The sequence below is a fragment of the Myxine glutinosa genome, chromosome 6 (assembly GCF_964187855.1).
Source record: "Myxine glutinosa chromosome 6, kmMyxGlut1.1, whole genome shotgun sequence".
NCBI lineage: Eukaryota > Metazoa > Chordata > Myxini > Myxiniformes > Myxinidae > Myxine > Myxine glutinosa.
The window spans coordinates 70,717,982-70,739,681 of record NC_136266.1 but is presented as its reverse complement, the minus strand read 5'-3'; the positions used below and the strand labels follow the sequence as shown (position 1 = coordinate 70,739,681).

The window sequence follows — 21,700 nt, the reverse complement described above, 5'->3', positions numbered from 1 at the left end:
TACTACTACTACTACTACTGCTGCTGCTACCACTACGACTACTACCACTACTGTTGATGCTACTAATACTACTACTACTACTACTACTACTGCTACTACTTTTACTACTACTATGACGACTACAACTACTACTACTGCTGATGCTACTAATACTACTACTACTACTGCTGATGCTGCTACTACTACTACTACTACTACTACTACTACTACTACTACTACTATTACTACTACTGCTACTACTACTGCTATTACTACTGCTACTACTACTACTACTACTACTACTACTACTACTATTACCATCACTACTTCGACTGCCGCTACTTCTACGACCACTACTACTACTTTAACGGCACTAATTATTCCCATCTTCTTGTGGGTCTACCAGCAAGATTTTTAAAAAAATCTTTCATAAACTGGCTGGTCAAGTCTGATATTTGACTGAAGGTGAATTTGGCAGGTATTTGTAATTTGTTCAGGGTGCCGGTGATAACTCGCCAATTTCTTCACAAAAGACACCATAAGATATTTAATGTTCACCAATTAATACCAGCAAATAGGACACCCAGCTTAATGTACATTTAAGGGAGGCTGCTCCATATGATGCAACACCCTACCTGTGAATCACCTATAAGGTAGTTTATAGTGGGGTCGGAAATCAAACCCAGGTGACAGATCAAAGGTAAGCGCACCACCTGCTATCCGTACCATCTGTTGAATGAAAATCCCTCTTATACCCTCTTCAATTCTAATCTGAATGCATGCTCATCTCCATTCCTTCACCAGTCCGATAGCGTTTTGTGAAGAGCAGGTGAGTTATTTCTGGCACAATCAACAAGTTTCAAATTATTGATGAAATCACCTACAGGTCTCGCCAGCGAGTTCGTGAAGGACTTGGACAAAAGATTTTCAACGACTCACTGCACATGGTGGGAATAGTTAGAGTGGAGATGTCCATTCCTTCATCGCTCTATTCTCCTGTCTGTGAAGCCAACTCTTTGTCTCCTGTCCCAACCACTCCCTTCATCACTCCAAGAGGACCTCTCATGGACACCTCCTGCTCTCTCTCATACTCCCACTCTCTCGTGCTCTCTCATACTCCCACTGTCTCCTGCTCTCTCATACTCCCACTCTCTCGTGCTCTCTCATACTCCCACTGTCTCCTGCTCTCTCATACTCCCACTGTCTCCTGCTCTCTCATACTCCCACTGTCTCCTGCTCTCTCATACTCCCACTGTCTCCTGCTCTCTCATACTCCCACTGTCTCCTGCTCTCTCATACTCCCACTGTCCCTTGCTCCCTCATACTCCCACTGTTCCCTGCTCTCTCATACTCCCACTGTTCCTTGCTCCCTCATACTCCCACTGTTCCCTGCTCTCTCATACTCCCACTTTCCCCTGCTCTCTCATACTCCCACTGTCCCATGCCCTCTCATACTCTCACTGTCCCCTGCTCTCCCATACTCCCATTTTACCCTGCTCTCTCATACTCCCACTGTCCCCTGCTCCCTCATACTCCCATTGTGCTATGCTCTCTCATACTGCCACTGTCTCCTGCTCTCTCATACTCCCACTGTCCCCTGCTCTCCCATACTCCCATTTTACCCTGTTCTCTCATACTCCCACTGTCCCCTGCTCCCTCATACTCCCATTGTGCTATGCTCTCTCATACTGCCACTGTCTCCTGCTCTCTCATACTCCCACTGTCCCCTGCTCTCTCATACTCCCATTGTCCTCTGCTCTCTCATACTCCCACTGTCTCCTGCTCTCTCATACTCCCACTGTCTACTGCTCTCACATACTCTCACTGTCCCCTGCTCTCCCATACTCCCATTTTACCCTGCTCTCTCATACTCCCACTGTCCCCTGCTCTCTCATACTCCCATTGTCCTCTGCTCTCTCATACTCCCACTGTCTCCTGCTCTCACATACTCTCACTGTCCCCTGCTCTCTCATACTCCCATTTTACCCTGCTCTCTCATACTCCCACTGTCCCCTGCTCTCTCATACTCCCATTGCCCTCTGCTCTCTCATACTCCCACTGTCTCCTGCTCTCTCATACTCCCACTGTCTCCTGCTCTCTCATACTCCCACTGTCTCCTGCTCTCACATACTCTCACTGTCCCCTGCTCTCCCATACTCCCATTTTACCCTGCTCTCTCATACTCCCACTGTTCCCTGCTCTCTCATACTCCCACTTTCCCCTGCTCTCTCATACTCCCACTGTCCCATGCTCTCTCATACTCTCACGGTCCCCTGCTCTCCCATACTCCCATTTTACCCTGCTCTCTCATACTCCCACTGTCTCCTGCTCTCTCATACTCCCATTTTACCCTGCTCTCTCATACTCCCACTGTCCCATGCTCTCTCATACTCTCACGGTCCCCTGCACTCCCATACTCCCATTTTACCCTGCTCTCTCATATTCCCACTGTCTCCTGCTCTCTCATACTCCCACTGTCTCCTGCTCTCTCATACTCTCACTGTCCCTTGCTCTCCCATACTCCCATTTTACCCTGCTCTCTCATACTCTCACTGTCCCCTGCTCTCCCATACTCCCATTTTACCCTGCTCTCTCATACTCCCACTGTTCCCTGCTCTCTCATACTCCCACTGTTCCCTGCTCTCTCATACTCCCACTGTTCCTTGCTCCCTCATACTCCCACTGTTCCCTGCTCTCTCATACTCCCACTTTCCCCTGCTCTCTCATACTCCCACTGTCCCATGCTCTCTCATACTCTCACGGTCCCCTGCTCTCCCATACTCCCATTTTACCCTGCTCTCTCATACTCCCACTGTCTCCTGCTCTCTCATACTCCCATTTTACCCTGCTCTCTCATACTCCCACTGTCCCATGCTCTCTCATACTCTCACGGTCCCCTGCTCGCCCATACTCCCATTTTACCCTGCTCTCTCATATTCCCACTGTCTCCTGCTCTCTCATACTCCCACTGTCTCCTGCTCTCTCATACTCTCACTGTCCCTTGCTCTCCCATACTCCCATTTTACCCTGCTCTCTCATACTCTCACTGTCCCCTGCTCTCCCATACTCCCATTTTACCCTGCTCTCTCATACTCCCACTGTTCCCTGCTCTCTCATACTCCCACTGTTCCCTGCTCTCTCATACTCCCACTGTTCCTTGCTCCCTCATACTCCCACTGTTCCCTGCTCTCTCATACTCCCACTTTCCCCTGCTCTCTCATACTCCCACTGTCCCATGCCCTCGCATACTCTCACTGTCCCCTGCTCTCCCATACTCCCATTTTACCCTGCTCTCTCATACTCCCACTGTCCCCTGCTCCCTCATACTCCCATTGTCCTCTGCTCTCTCATACTGCCACTGTCTCCTGCTCTCTCATACTCCCACTGTCCCCTGCTCTCCCATACTCACATTTTACCCTGCTCTCTCATACTCCCACTGTCCCCTGCTCTCTCATACTCCCATTGTCCTCTGCTCTCTCATACTCCCACTGTCTCCTGCTCTCTCATACTCCCACTGTCTCCTGCTCTCACATACTCTCACTGTCCCCTGCTCTCCCATACTCCCATTTTACCCTGCTCTCTCATACTCCCACTGTCCCCTGCTCTCTCATACTCCCATTGTCCTCTGCTCTCTCATACTCCCACTGTCTCCTGCTCTCTCATACTCTCACTGTCCCCTGCTCTCTCATACTCCCACTGTCTCCTGCTCTCTCATACTCCCACTGTCTCCTGCTCTCTCATACTCTCACTGTCCCCTGCTCTCCTCCTGCCCCTTTCCATTCAACCACTCTTCCACCCATCTACAATATGTATATTTGTCTCCCTGCCTCCCTATGATCCTCCGTTGGTCTGTGAACCTGCTGTCGTTGACGGTTGGCTCCTCCAAGAGCCTCTAATTTATTTGTTTTTATTTAATTTGTAATTTGCCTCTACACCATCATGTTGCTAAATACCGACCAAAGATATTTGAAGGTCTAAGCCCTAAGAGGTAGTCGCCTTGGACTTGGTCCTTATCAATGTTGTCGAGGTTGTTTTTAGAAACCATGCATTGTGTTGTTGTGGTGTCAAATGGGCAGGCAGGTGTGCCCACAAGGCAAACATTTTCATAAAACTCACTCGTAAAATGTCCGCAGTGTTCAACAAAGTTCATTTTTATACCAAGTTAAACCCTATATTTTAATCTTTTTTCATCATTTTCATTTTCATCTTTCTATATTTTCATCCTGTCTTGTCAAAGAAAGAACCCTTCCCATTCCCTATCTCCCCGAGTGTTCTCCTTTTCACACAATTGTACAGTTTACCTCCATTGTTGAAAAACGAACGAGTTAGAAACCCCGAGAACTCCGACATCACGAGATATTACGGATATATGTATGGAAATTCCCCCCCCCCCCCCCTTCCCACGCCTCCTCCCCCCAAGCCCTCTCCCTCCCACACTTCTCCCTGCTCTCAAATGTTGTGGTTGTGTGCTTCCCCTTCTCTCCCCATCTTGTCTTCCGCTCCCTCTTTTTGTATATTTTGTTTGTCTGGTCGATTTGTTTGTGGAATAAATGTTAGCTCTTTCACGAGCCTCGATTCAGTATACAAAAAAAAACAAAAAAAAAACAAAAAAGGAAATCCAAACTTTTTAGAGTTTCATTTTTTTATTAACCTCCCAGATTCTAACAACAAAGTTTCAATATCATCGTGATCAGAAACCAAAAACCATATAAGCTAGAACTGCAATGCAGAAAAACAAACATGGATTGAAAGCTTCAAAAATAATTTGTGGACTTCCAATGTAGAAAACGGTAGTGTCTGTTGAAAAATTTCGATTTCATTTGTACAAATCTTTCGTAAAGAAATTTGAGCTGGGGGGGGTCTGTCTCTGGGAAGCAAAACGCGTGCTCGGGTTGCGTTAAAGAGAAAGAATGGCAGCCATTCACCTGCTACTTTTGGAAAACACAGAAAAGCGAGAGAGCCTGTTCTGACAACCATACACTCCACAAAGGGAAATAGCACCATAGGAAATGGCCTCAGCAATTTAAATGTCTGCCATGGGCTGGCTTTGACAATGTAGCACCACAAACCTGTCCAACTGTCTCGACCATCTACGGTCCACGTTACGTGCTCATGCGTGCTGAGGTAGCTTAGTCTGCTCTGAAGCAATGGACCCGGCTGTCATGGAGATCTACCTTCAAATACACAGTGCGCCGCCATTTTCTCATTAAGGCTTCATGAACAATGTCAACAACACAAAATGGCAGATTTTATTCGAGTAGCTTCATTCACATTCAGCTCAAATTTCTGTCAATCACAAGGACGAGTACAGTTTGTTCTTTTGTTTTGTGAAGTCCAAAATGGCAGCAAGTGGAAAGACTGCCATGGCAAGCGAACGAGTCAGTGCAGAAGTTCGAGAGAGGGATGCAGGAAAAGTGAATGTCCATTTACAAGAAACAAACGGGACCAATATCTACACCGAACTCCTGATCAGCACCGCCCACGTCATAGGGAGCAATGTCGACAATGGGTAGGCGACTGGTCTTCTGTGTTCTGTATTCAAATACAGTCTTGCTCCATGTCCCAGTGTGCCTCTGTGGAAACACACGTCATAGATGCGTTATTACATTTTGTCACATACACCTTTATAAAAAGAAACCTGCAAACCTTCCACCTTACTTTATTCCATTCTCTATTTTTTTAAAGTCTTTCGTATAGTCTGGTTCACTGTGTTTTTTCGTTCAAATTGTTTTGGTAGATTAGCAAAACTATACATTTTTGGAATATTCAGAGCATGAGGAATCCAAAAATTAATGTTGGCATTTGCGTGGACACCTGCATGGCCGCCATTTTGGATTTTCATCATGGCCGCCATAAAATACATAATTTGCGCTATCTCGGCTTCTAGTCAACCTAGAATCTTATTTAAATATGCTAATCCTATGTTTTCTGGGTCAAGAAAACCATTGGTGGTATCATTAGACTTCTAATCCTAACACTTGCTTCACTTTTAGGACTTTCCAGATGTTAGTGATACAAAAAATATTCCGCTCACATCTTCCGACCTATAAACTTTTCATTGAATATGCATATTCCATGTTCAATCTGATACTAACAAGGCTGCTTTCCTGCTTTACAAACCCATACCTATAACTTCAAAGGACTTGCAATATCATGTATTATGTAATAGTTATATCACAAATATAAAGACAATTGTTTTCAATTACCTTTGTTTGTTGCTTTTCTAGAATCCTGAGCACTATTTTGAGGCCTTTATTGGATTCCTTTACCCAGAAAACATAAGATTAGCATATTTAATTAAGTTTCTAGGTTGACTAGAAGCCGAGATAGCGCAAAATATGTATTTTATAGTGGCCATTTTGAAAATCCAAAATGGCGGCCATGCAGGTGTCTGTGCAAATGTCAACATTGATTTTCGGATTCTTCATGCTCTGGTGATTCCAAAAATGTACAGGTTTGCTAATCTCCCAAAATTTTGAACGAAATTATGTTTGTTAACATAGTGAACGTGACTAATATGACGCGACTGATGTTTTGAAACAACGACATCCCAGGCTCAAGAGAGGACGCTCTCACCATTATGCCACCGAGGACGCCATTAAAATATTATATCAAATGGGGGATGGGGGACAATTTATCAGACAGGTGCAACTCTTTAACGTAAATGCATTCAAGTGACCCTCCATCTTTGAGTCGCAGGACCAGTTTCTTCGCATCTGATGGCACGTACATTACCAGGAAGTGGAAATTGTGAATTGGTCCGAGCGCTGAGCCCGGATGGCATTTTACAAACAATCCTAAAGTAGTGCTTGATTTAAAGACTGACCGAACATCCGTCCTCCAAGACGGAGTAGGTGAAGCGGCTGTTGCCCTCAGCTCGGATTTCCATTTCGTTGGCGCCCTGCAGTAAGAGAGCCTTCTTGAGATTGCCATTCGCTGCATCCATGTAAGCGATGCTGTTTTTGCATTGATAAGTGATGTTCTGGGAGCCTCCGGTGGACAGCAACCGCAAGAAGGTCATCTGAATCTCCATGGTTTCTTCGCCATCGCCGTAAATGAACTGTGGGGCATGAAGAGGCGCTCCTGTTAGAATTTCATTTACAACTACAGCCAGAGGTCATATTACTTATAAGTTATAAATATATTAACCTAAAGAATCCTCTTGCTAATTGACCATATAGTTCACTTTGAGGAATTCGTATATTTGCAGTTAGGAATAAACGCAATTTTTTATTTGGAAATGGTATAGGTGTGGGGAAAGGAAATACCAATCGCCAAGGTGAGATTTGATAAATGCAGTGAAAAAGAAAAACTGATAAATGCAGTGAAAAAGAAAAACTGCTAAATGCAGTGAAAAAAAACAACTGATAAATGCAGTTAAAAAGAAAAACTGATCAATGCAGTGAAAAAGAAAAACTGATAAATGCAGTGAAAAATAAAAACTGATCAATGCAGTGAAAAAGAAAAACTGATAAATGCAGTGAAAAAGCAAAACTGATCAATGCAGTGAAAAAAAAAACTGATCAATGCAGTGAAAAAGAAAAACTGATCAATGCAGTGAAAAAGAAAAACTGATAAATGCAGTGAAAAATAAAAACTGATCAATGCAGTGAAAAAGAAAAACTGATAAATGCAGTGAAAAAGAAAAACTGATCAATGCAGTGAAAAAGAAAAACTGATAAATGCAGTGAAAAAGAAAAACTGATAAATGCAGTGACAAAGAAAAACTGATCAATGCAGTGAAAAAGAAAAACTGATAAATGCAGTGAAAAAGAAAAACTGATCAATGCAGTGAAAAAGAAAAACTGATAAATGCAGTGAAAAATAAAAACTGATAAATGCAGTGAAAAAGAAAAACTGCTAAATGCAGTGAAAAAAAACAACTGATAAATGCAGTTAAAAAGAAAAACTGATCAATGCAGTGAAAAAGAAAAACTGATAAATGCAGTGAAAAATAAAAACTGATCAATGCAGTGAAAAAGAAAAACTGATAAATGCAGTGAAAAAGAAAAACTGATCAATGCAGTGAAAAAAAAAACTGATCAATGCAGTGAAAAAGAAAAACTGATCAATGCAGTGAAAAAGAAAAACTGATAAATGCAGTGAAAAAGAAAAACTGATCAATGCAGTGAAAAAAAAAACTGATCAATGCAGTGAAAAAGAAAAACTGATAAATGCAGTGAAAAAGAAAAACTGATCAATGCAGTGAAAAAGAAAAACTGATAAATGCAGTGAAAAAGAAAAACTGATAAATGCAGTGAAAAAGAAAAACTGATAAATGCAGTGACAAAGAAAAACTGATAAATGCAGTGAAAAAGAAAAACTGATAAATGCAGTGACAAAGAAAAACTGATAAATGCAGTGAGGATATGATCCTATAAAAGCTCAAAAAAATCTCAATGAAGCAATGAAAAAGCAAAGGATGTCAAAGAAAAACAAACAGCAAAATCACAGCAAGGTGTTACAAAGATGTCTGAGATGCCAGAGGGTAAAATATGACGTACTGACATTGGGGCAGTAGGTGGATACAATAATCAAAGGAATGAAGGAACCAGAGAGAAGGGAAAGAAAGAAAAGAATTGAATGTGAATGACATGAGACATTAACGCACCACCTGCTCGAAACATTTGAATGGAAGAGTGTGATTGGACTAACGCAGGAAGGCAGAAAAGAGGAGCAAAAGAGTTGAGGTGTGCGGTAAGCCTGGATATTTAGTAAATAAATGTTGATTTTACAAGAGTGCTAGGTAAGTTCAGGTAGTTAGCTCTTCTCAACTAATATCGGGAAGTTTGAGTTAATAATTTCAGTATTAAGTGTAAAGAGGTAAATCTTTGTATTCCTTCCTAAGAGCTTCATAAGAACTCATACAAGTATAGGTATATCGCGGGTGCCAGGTAGTGTACCACCAAACAGTTATTGGCTATAGTTAACTCAGGTTTACAAGTTTAAGAAAAACTGTTTAGCAATGTGTTATTAACACTTTCTGGACCATTAATTCCACTTTAGAGTTCTTGGATAGGATTATATGCCTCAATATAAAGTCGGTTGAGGTTTTTGATTTTTCAACTTTATATACGAATTTGGATTTAGTACTAGTAAGGGATTCACTCTTCAAAGTAATTCACAGGGTTCTTTAACTCTTTTAATAAGTTTTTATTTGTCAGGTTTGATAGAGCATTGTTTTCAAAAAATAAATCGTCAAGTTTTCATTGTTTTGACAAGCAGAAGTTTAAGGAAGCTGTTAATTTTATTTTATTTAATACTTTTGTGGGATAATGTTTCAACAGGTTAAGGGTATACCCATGAGTGGGAATTTCAGCCCCCTACTAGCTGAATGTCAGGCCTGGCCAGTCGGTTCGTGAAAGACTTCGGCCAAATACCGCCCTCACCAACCCCACAAGAACGTGTGAATAATTGTGGCTGGTAAAGAATAAGAATAAGAAGACTGAGTAGTCCCAGGCTTTGTAATGGTTTTGAATGGAGGACAGGCACTAGGAAAGCACCTGAGATTCTGGGCTGATGTCCTCTCCAAACCAGACGTGTTTCTGTTTATTGGTGCTCAACAGCCAGTTCCTCTGTTCGATGGTGCTGGGGTTAGCATGGACGCAGCTGGCTCCGGTCTCCATGTTGCACCAAACTTTGATTGCATCGGTCTTGCAACCCTCATTGGGATCGATGTAATACTCACCTGTGGAGAACATGCATTTTCATTGTGAATGAAACGTTTCAACACATTATCTGTTTGGAATTCCCATATGAGTATATTATAGTTCTGGAAGTTGGGATTCTGAGTTCACATCTCATCCATATCCACTTGAAGATCCTAAAACATACCGCTCTTGTACTCCGGATGGCAGAGCATGAGGTCACGGCAGGTGCGAGCGGGATGTTTTGCAGTGCCATCTGGGCTGATGATGCTGTCCACTTGAGTGGTCAGAGACTTAAGAGTGGCATCCACCTCAAGGTCATGTGGTCGCAGAATAGTATTATCTGGCGCATCTCTATACATGCCAAAGCCTCCGCTGGAGCCAGGTGCACCAGGAGGTCCAGGGGGTCCTGGAGGGCCCTTTGGTCAACAAGAAAAATATAGGAAAAGCATGGGTCTCGTTCTATTCATTGTAGAAGCCAATATAGGAATCAACCACCTATTCAAGATTGTTCATAATTTGTGGACCTAATGCATACTTACAGAAGCTCCTTGATCTCCATTGCGTCCACGAGGACCAGGAGGTCCGGCGGGACCACTATGCCCATTGCTGCCATCTTTTCCTGAACTTCCAGCACCACCCGAAGAACCCTAGATAATCATGACAATATAACTTAGTACCTCTTGTATTCTTTACATTCACTACATCATCTCATAAGGATGTAATAGTTAAACTTACAAGTTCAAAAAATAAAGCATGCACTATACGCAATGATTTTAATAGACAAGATTGTGTAACTTTACCAATGGGGTCGACATCAAACGATCTGGGACTTACCCTTGCTCCAGGGGTTCCACTGGGGCCAGCAGGGCCAGGTTCTCCATTCGCACCCTATGAAACAAGCATGTGTTACAGAACATTTGAACATTATCCAACAATCCATGACGTTGACTTATTTGGTCGATTTTTGTACCAAATATGAGAAAGATTGCAAAGAAAGACTCGTAAAAGAAAGACTAACGATGCCATTACAGTGTGATGGGCCTTGTTTAAGTTGGTCATACTGTCATGTAAACGTTTTTTTTAAAGGAATCAAATAGTTGTATTAGGTTCTTGATTTGCATGCTACTGTTGTTGTTTAGCATTCGAGATTTGAGCATACTGGTGGTCCGGGAAGGCCAGGCATGCCAGAGAATCCACGATGTCCTTTCATGCCACGTTCTCCAGCATCTCCAGAATCTCCTTTCTCTCCACGAGGTCCAGCAGGTCCCTGTAGGTGACACATGCAGTGAGCCTTCCACAACGAGTTAATCCAAAGTCTCACAGGAAATTGGAAGGTAGATATATTGATCAGATGTTGTTGATCCAACATCAGATCAGATGTTGCCCTTTCCTCAAAAATATATTTAGGAATCAAAGAGAACTCCTCTATATCTTATGCAAATCGTACAAATAATCAAGTAAAACTTACGACTGGTCCACGGGGTCCACCAGATCCAGCAGGGCCATCAGGTCCAGCAGGGCCCTGAAACAAATGGAAGAACATATCACTGATGCGACATCAAGAGGGAACAACCAGTGCAGGTGTAAAATATAAGACAATGCTCCACCGTACCGCTTCACCACGCTCGCCATTCTTTCCAGCAGGTCCCACTGGACCTGGGGGTCCGGCAGGTCCTGCCATTCCTGGATGGCCAGCAGTTCCGGGAGCTCCACGGTCACCCTGAAAAATTGATGCGCTTTAGCATGGACCGCTCACTTAAATGCCAAGGTTTTCAATAATTATTCTACAAATGCAGAATAATGTTAAATATTTGTAATTTGCCTCCACCATCTGTTATGGAGTTATTTTGATAACTTTTCTTGAAACTTACCTTGGGTCCTGGTCCTCCATCACGGCCAGGTGCTCCGTCGTGTCCAGGTGCACCCTGAAGAAAGCATGAAGCACCTCAAGAACATCAAAACGTGTTTGTCACGTGGTGTGTATTATATTTTCCAGGAAGTCAAATGTGAAACTCATGTAATCAGTAAAATTATTGTGTTGCTGCCTGTCAAGGAGGTCCATTCCATTTGAAGGATACTACAGCCCATGAATCAATACCTCCAAATTATATATTAGTTTTAATTAACAGTTTTCAAGGTAACAATAACATTTCCAATTCAGATTAATGACATGATGAAGAAACAACGAATAAAGAACGTACATCACGTCCACCTTCTCCGGGGGCTCCAGAATTTCCTGGTGGTCCAGCTGGTCCTCCACTTCCCCTCTCTCCTTGCGGGCCGTAGGGGCCTTGTTTGCCAGGCTCACCCTGAAACATGCATGTGAAATACAATAAACTGAGGTTTCAGTTTTGAGAACTTTCAAACAAATCGCCAAACCTTTCCTTTCTACAGCAAGTATTATTGTATTCATATTAAATGAAATTCAATGCAAAACGGTGTAGTCAGTGATAATTTGGTAGGAATGGTTGAATTGTTTCCGTGAGTCAAATCTGAGTGGATTCACAAGTTGTTCTACCCTATAGATCTGTTAAAGAGCATCTGCATATTTTAAAGAACGACTGAAGGTAATAAACAAGTCGATGCTAAAGGTCAAATTTTATCGATCGTTTTAAACTTTTTGCAGACAAACATCCAGGCAAACTTTCCAAATTCACAACAATCAGAGGCAATCATCTTGATCCTTATGTCAATTAATGCGAAGATCTTCACTGCTGCATGATATTATTAATGGTGAAGGAAGAGTTACAGAAAAGAAAGTGACCGGTATATTTCAATGACACTCACAGTAGGTCCAGGAAGACCTGGAAGGCCTCGTTCACCACGCATACCGGGAAGTCCAGACATACCACGACTACCAACAATGCCAGATGGTCCAGGAGCTCCGGAAGGCCCCTGTGCAGAGAAAACAAGGGTTAGTACAGGTGAAGAACCCTCACAAAAACATTCTAATGACCTTTCATGAGATCTGATAGAAATGTGAGAAGAATGCCATAACATGTCGTGAAACATTTCTGTAAGGAAATGTTGTCCATTAACTGAGGTGCGTCTTCCATTTCCATTAACATTGGATTAATCTCACACCCTGCCTAGGGTATCATGGAATGCAGACAGAGTTCTGGACAAGAAAATACACTGCATGGTTTTTCATTTGCCTTCATAGGGATGGTACCTGGAGCAGGAATTTATAATTTGTTCAGCGTGCCAGCGAAAGACACCTTTGGATCTTCAACGTCAACCAGGAGCTTCCAAAAAGATCTGGGGCCCAGGCCCCCTAAAAACTTCTGATCCCTCTCCCCACCACGCAATAAAACATTTCGCACAGTGGCACGTGTAGAAAAATAGGCTAATCGTTACAAAGTGGCCTATCATAGCCAATGGGTTAAACTAGATTTGGGGCAGAACAAATAACATTCGGGCCACGTGTCCCAAGGGCCAGTGTCCAGCGACACCCCTGGCTAGTAGACTGGACAACCGAATTATCGTCCATCTGAAGCACGGAACGCTTTGTAATGCAACGGCCTGCCCGAGAAGCACCAATCAAACAGTTTATAGTCGGGTCGGGAATGGAACTCAGACTAGACCGATCACATGTAAGTGCGCTGGATGAGTTCTGCCAGGTTCAGTGCTATAGTGACAATAATTACAGAAGCCTTGCAAATTAACTTGAAAAGAGGCCAAACGAAACCATTTTATTTGTAAACATAATTTAACAAGGAGAATAAAAATTAAGTTTGCTCATTTCACAGGAGCTTAGCAAAGACGTCAGAAAGGAGCTGGTGCAATTTATTTAGATATTAATTAATTATTTGTCGTACTGACCGGAACTTGGCGTACTGGAGAAATCGCAAGACTAATGCACCCTTTAGCAGAGTACATTGTCGTGGGACGTTTGTGGATGTCACAAGTCCACAGAAGTATATTACATCCAAATTAAAGTTGTACAGTTCGGTTTCTGTTCGCATCCCAATTACATCGCTTCACCGATTGGACCTTGTGCACTAACGAAGAGATGACCTGCAGCATACCATCGTGGAATTGACCCTCGTTGCATCACATGTCTCAAGCTGAATGATGTTCTGTTTAATTGGCACCTCAATAAGGTATCTTCTTCTTCAGCAGGGTCTTCAATATGGACTGCTCATCCATTAATGTCAACAAAGTCATTTAGCTACTGACCCGTTTTTTCTCCAATTGATAAAGGACCTCAACTTGCTTATCTTGGCCTTTTCACGTGTATTACGGTCTTTGTTACCCTCTACAAAACAGGATATTGATTTTTATCTCAGTAGATGCATCAAAACTCAGACAACAGACCATGGTTTCTCATTGTGATACTTTTCGAACGTTGAACCATTTATGCCATATCTGTTCTTCAAGACTCAATATAGATTTGGAGGGGATCAAACCACTCATCCAGCAAAATAAATATTATAATAAAGACAAAGACCACTTGAGATTTAGGTTGCAACTTGCATGCAAGTTCTCCAGACATGTATGGACTTGTAATTTGATTTTTAAAAATAAGTAATTTCAGGTTAACCTATATGCAGGTACAAGGCCTTTTGAATAACAAAGTGTTTGACTAGTTTGTGTAACAGTATCAGTGACGACTCACTTGCAAACTTAATTCTGAATCGCCAACTCAAATGTTTTTTTGTAAAAAAATTTAAGAGATATTCATCAATTTCCCTTAATCTATCAAAAGTATGAGTGATTGTTTTCCTTTTTTTCTGGACAGTGACAGTTTTACCTGCATCACTGCCAACAAATGAGGAAAACATCAAACAGCTGCTATCGGTTTTCCGGTGTGACCTTAACTTCAGATAAGAACAATTCCCTTCTGGGGAACAGGACAACCTGAACGTTTCAAGTGGTTTTCTGCACTTCACGCCAATAGAGATCAGGTCACTGTATCACGTGATCATCAACAATGAGGGTTTTAATTGTGATTATATTTAGTATTGTGAGGTCTGTGGAAGAGCTTGTACACGTATCGCATTGAGGACAAAGATGTTAGTCGACATCAATACACTTCGACACGAATTACAAGGACATTAGTGTAAAATGGACACACACAAGTGGTACATGGGATTTGAACCCGGGCTCCTTAGATCATAAGCTACGGATTCAACCGAGAATGCTACAGGCCAACAAATGTTTATTGGGAAGCTTGTGTTTCTTATTTAGACCATTAACCCCAGGTTTTGATTATAAATGTGTAGACATATTCATGTTCTCCGCCAAAAACGGCATCCACAAATCGTACATGAAAATGAATGATAACACCACCAGGGTATCACAGGACAACTCATGAGGACGAGTGCACTTACTGCAGGACCATCGTTTCCTGGTTCTCCTCTATTGCCAGCAGGGCCAATGTGTCCAACAGGACCAGGAAGACCACTGCGACCAGATGGACCGGTTTCACCACGAGGACCTGGACCACCAGATTTGCCTTCTGCACCAGGGGGGCCAGCATTACCAGGGTTTCCCTGCACACATGCAACAGGAAGTTTTTGTATTGAGCTACCTCATATTATGATGAACTTCTGATCTGGCATGTTGGATATAATTTGGTCAGTAGCGTGTTGAGTGCAGTCGTAATACAGCGTATGTTTTAAAATATTTAACCTTGTAATTTAAAACAATAATGAGGCAGGTCCATGATAAGAAAGAAAATAAAACATACTGCAGGGCCAACGGGTCCCATTCCTCCAGCGCCACCAGGGAATCCAGCTGCACCCTGTGTGAAAAGCAGACCTCGTGAAGCAACATCACACATCAATGTCATAAACGTGTTTCATGCATGTAGTTTGCAGAGACTATTTACTTCAACGTTGTATGTACTGTAGTTACTCTTTTTACAGAGGAAAGTTATGACAGTAAACCTGGAGGTTTTAAGGGTACTTACAGGGCTACCAGGAGAGCCGCGATCACCTTTGGGTCCAGGTGCACCAACAGGTCCCTGCGAACAACATTCCGGCAGAACATTTTCCATGGCGTACATTGTACTTTTCCATGCAGTGCATCATTGTTTGGAATGTTGGATAAGGACATGAAGCCGATACAGTTGGATATAACTGCATATGAAGGCCTACAACTTTCCAACGGCAGTCCAGGAGTAACGTCAAGAACTGCCCTTCAAGAGATAGATTGCACATCCAAAAAACACTTACGAGACCACCAGAAGGTCCAACTCCACCAGCTGGTCCTGCAGGTCCAGCCTCACCACGTGGTCCACTCTCTCCAGGTTCTCCCTTTCCACCGGGCATTCCATCATTTCCCTGCAGGTACATGTCCCAACTATCTGTGAAGTCTCCAACCCATGCAACTTCCAATCTCCATTCATTCCATTGGCTGAATAGGACTTACACCTTGCTATACCGTCATGCCAGGCTAACAAAAGGCCAATCTTTTGCCTATCTTGCAAATACGATTCAAGACATGGAAAATACTTCCACAGTTTTTTCAAACATTCACATAAATTTTGAGAATTGTAATATTGTTTCAAAGGCTGTAACTTATCAAATAAAACGAATGTCCATATTTTCCCATTTGGGATGAAAAGTTAAACAGAACCAATTGGAGTAAATTTTCTCAACCATAATGCTTTGCAAAAAAACGGCCAAACTCAAAAGGTTTAACACAATCTAATGATGTTATGAACGACAGGTAATATGGCTCCCCATTCTGGACTGGTGCTCCTGCTTCCCACCCGGTCCCTCTTGAGGTGGCCAAAAATAAAACATTCAGCACTATACATGTCGACAGCTACACCTGTCTAAAATGTCTAATCTAAAATAATACCTGTCTAAAAAATCAGCAGCTGCACCCTGTCTCCAGGTGCACCACTCAGGTTCTCATGGACTACATCACTCTCCCACTCGTGGCAGGTTAGTTTATTTTTATATAAGGTTACGTCTGGCCTTGCTCCTCCGACCCTCTCTTACCTCTGCCCTCCCCAAGATACACCACATCACACATGTTCCTCAAACAACCCTCACCTGATCACCTTCCCAATGTCCAGACTGGTTGCCCACCTGCATTCATTTATCCCCTTATTCTCACAATTGCGGAATCCCATCATTGCATCTATCATCTCATCCCCATCACTTCCATCGTACAAATGTGCTGCCCATTATTTCATGCATTCACCCATGCACGATCTCTGCTACACACACTCATTCCTATTCTGTCCCTCTCCAGAGTATTGTTTATCTTTTTTGTGCGATTCCCCCTTTCCTCATCCTTGTGTGTAGAGGTATGCCAACCCTCTATCTTCTCATCCCTCCATTATCTGTTAAGCTGTAAATCTGCTGCCCATTGTTATTTAGTTCCTCGAGGAGCCTAAACCATTCGATAGAAAAAGAGTAATCTTCTCATTCATCGGATTTTGTTTTCTTATCCAGATAATAATGAAGTCTTAACACGATCCCTGCAGGGTTTTCAATTCACTATCAGGAAGTACAACTGGTAGACTTGCACAATCGGCTCCTTACAGATGGTCCAGAAAATCCAGCAGCTCCTTGAGGCCCTGGTTCTCCACGATCTCCCTGCAAAACACACAAGAACCAGCTCAAAACCAAACCCTCCACTTTCTCAAGTGCACAAATCTATCAACATATCACTTTACACTCCATAATACTGGGCCAGGATTATTGTGCTGGAAAGTTATTTGCTAACTGGAAGCAAGGTAGCTATATTTGAACATCAGAGTCACATGTCGGAACTTTGATTCACTTAACGTCCAATAAACCGATTTTAAAAAACTAGTACTTTGATTTTTTTAATTTACCTCATTATAAGGCCACGAGTATTAATTAGTCTGGGGCATTATGATTCATAACAATTCGAAAATAGTTGACACAATCTATAACAGAGATGTTTGTCTGTCTGTGTGTGTGTCGCCATTTTTCTAAGAGATGGCTGAATGGATCTTCGTCAAACTTTCAGAGGTTGATTAGTGAGTGTTGGAGACAGTTTTAGGCAAAATAAATGTTGTTGAAAATTTTGGAAAAAAAAAAGTTGGATATTTTTAAAATCACTCCATGATACTCAATTCCACATGGTCCAGAAAATCCAGCAGCTGCAATATCCAGGAGAAGCCTTTGTAGTGATGTCAAAGGTAATATTAAATGATCTCTGACCCCATTCTTTAGTGGGTGGTGGGAAGTATTTTAGGCCCCCACAAAAAATTGATTTCTTCAAAATGCCAACAGAATTAGAACAGTATCGGGCAAAGCCAGGTACCATCCATGCTAGTATTCTGTATTATGGATGTTCTGGTGTACACGGGTAAAATGTTCACAGATATTAGTATTCCGTTGGATGTTAAGTGTGTGTTCTGTAAGGCAGGCACGTGTGAGTGAGCTCAATATGTAAGGCATGTTAAGAGTAACTCACGGCACCACCACGGCTTCCAGCTGGACCAGGAGGACCTGCAGGTCCACCCTCACCCTGGAGAGAGAGAGAGAGAGAGAGAGAGAGAGAGAGAGAGAGAGAGAGAGAGAGAGAGAGAGAAGAAAGATAAAGAGGGCATGACCTTTCAATAAAATATATAGCTATCACGAATTAAGCCTAAACATGAAGAAGTTAATGATTTAGAGTTAATAAGAAGATTTTGGGATTGACTTGAGATGATGGTGAAACTACTGGTTTGAAGGACCGGAGAGAAGAGCAAAATGGGACCGGCAGGTGGAGGTAATACCAGATGTGATAAAATAAATAATAGTTGTGGAGGTGAATGGACAACTTTAATCTAAATAAGCAGGTGATGAATATGTTTGTTCAACATGTTTGTTTGTCAGTTTTGCCTGAGATATGAAAATTGGTTCAACTCCCAAATATTTCCTAATATTCTTATTATTAAAGGTCTTTGTGATTGTTTGGTTCTATATTACTGCACACTCCCGTTTATCCTAATCTACACCATTAGCTCCATCCAGATTTAGAACAATTTGTTCATCTTTGTCCAGACATTGAGCTTCTATGGATTTAAACTGAGACCAGATGTAATTACTTACCCTTTCACCTCCTGGACCTGATGGACCAGGTGGGCCAATGGGACCAGTCATACCCTGTCATAGAAAATACAACGGATGAGTAGAATATTAAAAAGAATGAAAAAGAGAAAAAATACAGTGGTTCTTCAAAAATCATTAAGTCTGAAGTCGACAATGGAGGACAACCAATGCTTACCGCTTGTCCGTCTTTTCCAGGTGAGCCATCACCGCCAGTGGGTCCAGCCTCTCCCTGTCAAGTAGCCAATTCACTAGATTAGTCAACAAATTTTCAATGTAAATCCCCTTTTTTGTTTCCTTTTTGATTTTTGCTGTTAATCACTATAACAATCATGGTAGTTTTATTGTGGACCACGTCAACAATGAATAATTGCACTCTGTCCTATTGGCAAACATACTGGCTGGATCATACTGCTGGAATAACTCTGAAATAATCTTACCCTGTCTCCCTTAGGTCCTGGATTTCCACTAGCACCACGTTCTCCAGCCATTCCCGGTAAGCCAGGCGATCCAGCAGCACCAGCTATACCAGCTGATCCAGGAGCACCCTGAAAAAGACAACATATGAACAAAGTATGAACACCCGTTTCACTCAGGAACATTGTGCGCTCTCAGGTAACACGTGATCATTTCGATTGTTAAGATTGTCCAGTGAATGGATCTAATTTTCGACTCTGATACAACACCTGATAGCATGCCTCACCCTGGAACCATCTTGACCATTAGCTCCGGCATTTCCTTGGGGACCTGGAGGTCCAGCTGTTCCTGGTTCACCTCGCTCACCAGGAGTTCCACGATCTCCCTGGCAGGTGCACACACAAATCTCCATCAACCCTTGTCATTAAATAAATGCCATTAAAAAGACCAACAAAAAAACAATTATTAGCATATTTCCCATTATTGTGTAAGATAGCTGTGCATGTTTGTAGATATTTATGATTCTCACCCTTCCTCCAGCAGGTCCTGGCATTCCAGTTTCTCCAGGAGCACCCTGTAATAACATGTAATCATGTGAGTGTTTTTTTCATGAATGATCAGGTCCACACTGTACAGTGTACACCCATGTGAGTTTACAAATTAGCTACGTTCAGGGCTTGTTACCTAAAAAATTATAAAGGTCTCGTGATTACGCTGCAATAAAGCTAAGGCCTGAAATTTCTTCATTAACTGAGATACGGTAAGAACTGAAGGAAGAACTGATCAAAACTCACAATGAGTCTACTTTTAAACACAATATTAGGGCTTTATCAATTAAAATCATTTCAAACTCCAGTTACTTTATCCCCATAAAATAAGGACTCATTGATAGACTTATTATCTCAGTCAAGCCTGTGTGCGATGTGATATTTTACCCCATCAAAGTTGACAAAACGTACCAGTTAAAATTGCAGCATCCACCTCAATTACTGAGTGGAAGTGTCAGTGCCAAGTTATAATAAGTTATAATAAAAAGGGTTTGGTTATATGGATTACGTACTGCCTCTCCGGGGGATCCAACTTCACCGGGAGCCCCAGCAGGTCCAGCCATTCCCTGCAGGACAAAGGGATCAGCTCCAAATGGAAGAAAAGTGCACAGTTACTGTTCAGGTGATGGAGTGAGGCACTACTATAAACTTTTGAGTCTATTGCAACCTAAAAAAAATGAAAAATCTAAAAAACCTAAAATGAGGAGTCAGTACAAACTGTTGAGGTTTTGCAATGAGGAATCACTACAAACTGTTTAGGTTTTGCAATGAGGAATCACTACAAACTGTTTAGGTTTTGGAATGAAGAGTCTGTGAAAACTGTTGAGGTTTTGGAATGAAGAGTCTGTGAAAACTGTTGAGGTTTTCGAATGAGGAGTTAGTGCAAAATGTTGAGGTTTTGCAATGAGGCGTCAGTGCAAACTGTTGAGGTTTTGGAATGACAAGTCACTGCAAATTGTTGATGTTTTGGAATGACAAGTCACTGCAAATTGTTGATGTTTTGGAATGACAAGTCACTGCAAACTGTTGATGTTTTGGAATGACAAGTCACTGCAAACTGTTGAGCTTTTGGAATGACAAGTCACTGCAAACTGTTGAGGTTTTGGAATGACAAGTCACTGCAAACTGTTGAGGTTTTGGAATGACAAGTCACTGCAAACTGTTGAGGTTTTGGAATGACAAGTCACTGCAAATTGTTGAGGTTTTGGAATGACAAGTCACTGCAAATTGTTGAGGTTTTGGAATGACAAGTCACTGCAAACTGTTGAGGTTTTGGAATGACAAGTCACTGCAAACTGTTGAGGTTTTGGAATGACAAGTCACTGCAAACTGTTGAGGTTTTGGAATGACAAGTCACTGCAAACTGTTGAGGTTTTGGAATGACAAGTCACTGCAAAATGTTGAGGTTTTGGAATGACAAGTCACTGCAAACTGTTGATGTTTTGGAATGACAAGTCACTGCAAACTGTTGAGGTTTTGGAATGACAAGTCACTGCAAACTGTTGAGGTTTTGGAATGACAAGTCACTGCAAACTGTTGATGTTTTGGAATGACAAGTCACTGCAAACTGTTGATGTTTTGGGATGACAAGTCACTGCAAACTGTTGATGTTTTGGAATGACAAGTCACTGCAAATTGTTGAGGTTTTGGAATGACAAGTCACTGCAAACTGTTGATGTTTTGGAATGACAAGTCACTGCAAACTGTTGAGGTTTTGGAATGACAAGTCACTGCAAACTGTTGAGGTTTTGGAATGACAAGTCACTGCAAACTGTTGATGTTTTGGAATGACAAGTCACTGCAAACTGTTGAGGTTTTGGAATGACAAGTCACTGCAAACTGTTGAGGTTTTGGAATGACAAGTCACTGCTAATTGTTGATGTTTTGGAATGACAAGTCACTGCAAACTGTTGAGGTTTGGAATGACAAGTCACTGCAAACTGTTGAGGTTTTGGAATGACAAGTCACTGCAAATTGTTGAGGTTTTGGAATGACAAGTCACTGCAAACTGTTGAGGTTTTGGAATGACAAGTCAATGCAAACTGTTGAGGTTTTGGAATGACAAGTCACTGCAAACTGTTGA

General features: G+C 42.1%; 1 protein-coding gene across 1 annotated transcript in view; it reads right to left on the bottom strand.

Moving 5' to 3' along the window:
* Positions 1-5,205: 5,205 nt before the first annotated feature.
* The window catches only part of LOC137429951 (uncharacterized), a 42,181-nt gene continuing 25,686 nt past the window's right edge, over positions 5,206-21,700 (bottom strand). Inside the window, exons 29-52 of the mRNA XM_068120339.2 lie at positions 20,130-20,183; positions 19,599-19,643; positions 19,356-19,454; positions 19,093-19,200; positions 18,831-18,884; positions 18,656-18,709; positions 18,036-18,089; positions 17,132-17,185; positions 15,809-15,916; positions 15,544-15,597; positions 15,322-15,375; positions 14,963-15,124; positions 12,417-12,524; positions 11,831-11,938; positions 11,501-11,554; positions 11,242-11,349; positions 11,098-11,151; positions 10,789-10,896; positions 10,464-10,517; positions 10,169-10,276; positions 9,814-10,045; positions 9,483-9,667; positions 6,806-7,039; positions 5,206-5,552 (exon numbers count right to left, since the gene is read on the bottom strand). Coding sequence (XP_067976440.2) covers positions 5,406-5,552; positions 6,806-7,039; positions 9,483-9,667; positions 9,814-10,045; positions 10,169-10,276; positions 10,464-10,517; positions 10,789-10,896; positions 11,098-11,151; positions 11,242-11,349; positions 11,501-11,554; positions 11,831-11,938; positions 12,417-12,524; positions 14,963-15,124; positions 15,322-15,375; positions 15,544-15,597; positions 15,809-15,916; positions 17,132-17,185; positions 18,036-18,089; positions 18,656-18,709; positions 18,831-18,884; positions 19,093-19,200; positions 19,356-19,454; positions 19,599-19,643; positions 20,130-20,183 — 2,400 coding nt within the window. The 3' untranslated portion in view covers positions 5,206-5,405. The remainder of the gene's footprint in view (positions 5,553-6,805; positions 7,040-9,482; positions 9,668-9,813; positions 10,046-10,168; positions 10,277-10,463; positions 10,518-10,788; positions 10,897-11,097; positions 11,152-11,241; positions 11,350-11,500; positions 11,555-11,830; positions 11,939-12,416; positions 12,525-14,962; positions 15,125-15,321; positions 15,376-15,543; positions 15,598-15,808; positions 15,917-17,131; positions 17,186-18,035; positions 18,090-18,655; positions 18,710-18,830; positions 18,885-19,092; positions 19,201-19,355; positions 19,455-19,598; positions 19,644-20,129; positions 20,184-21,700) is intronic.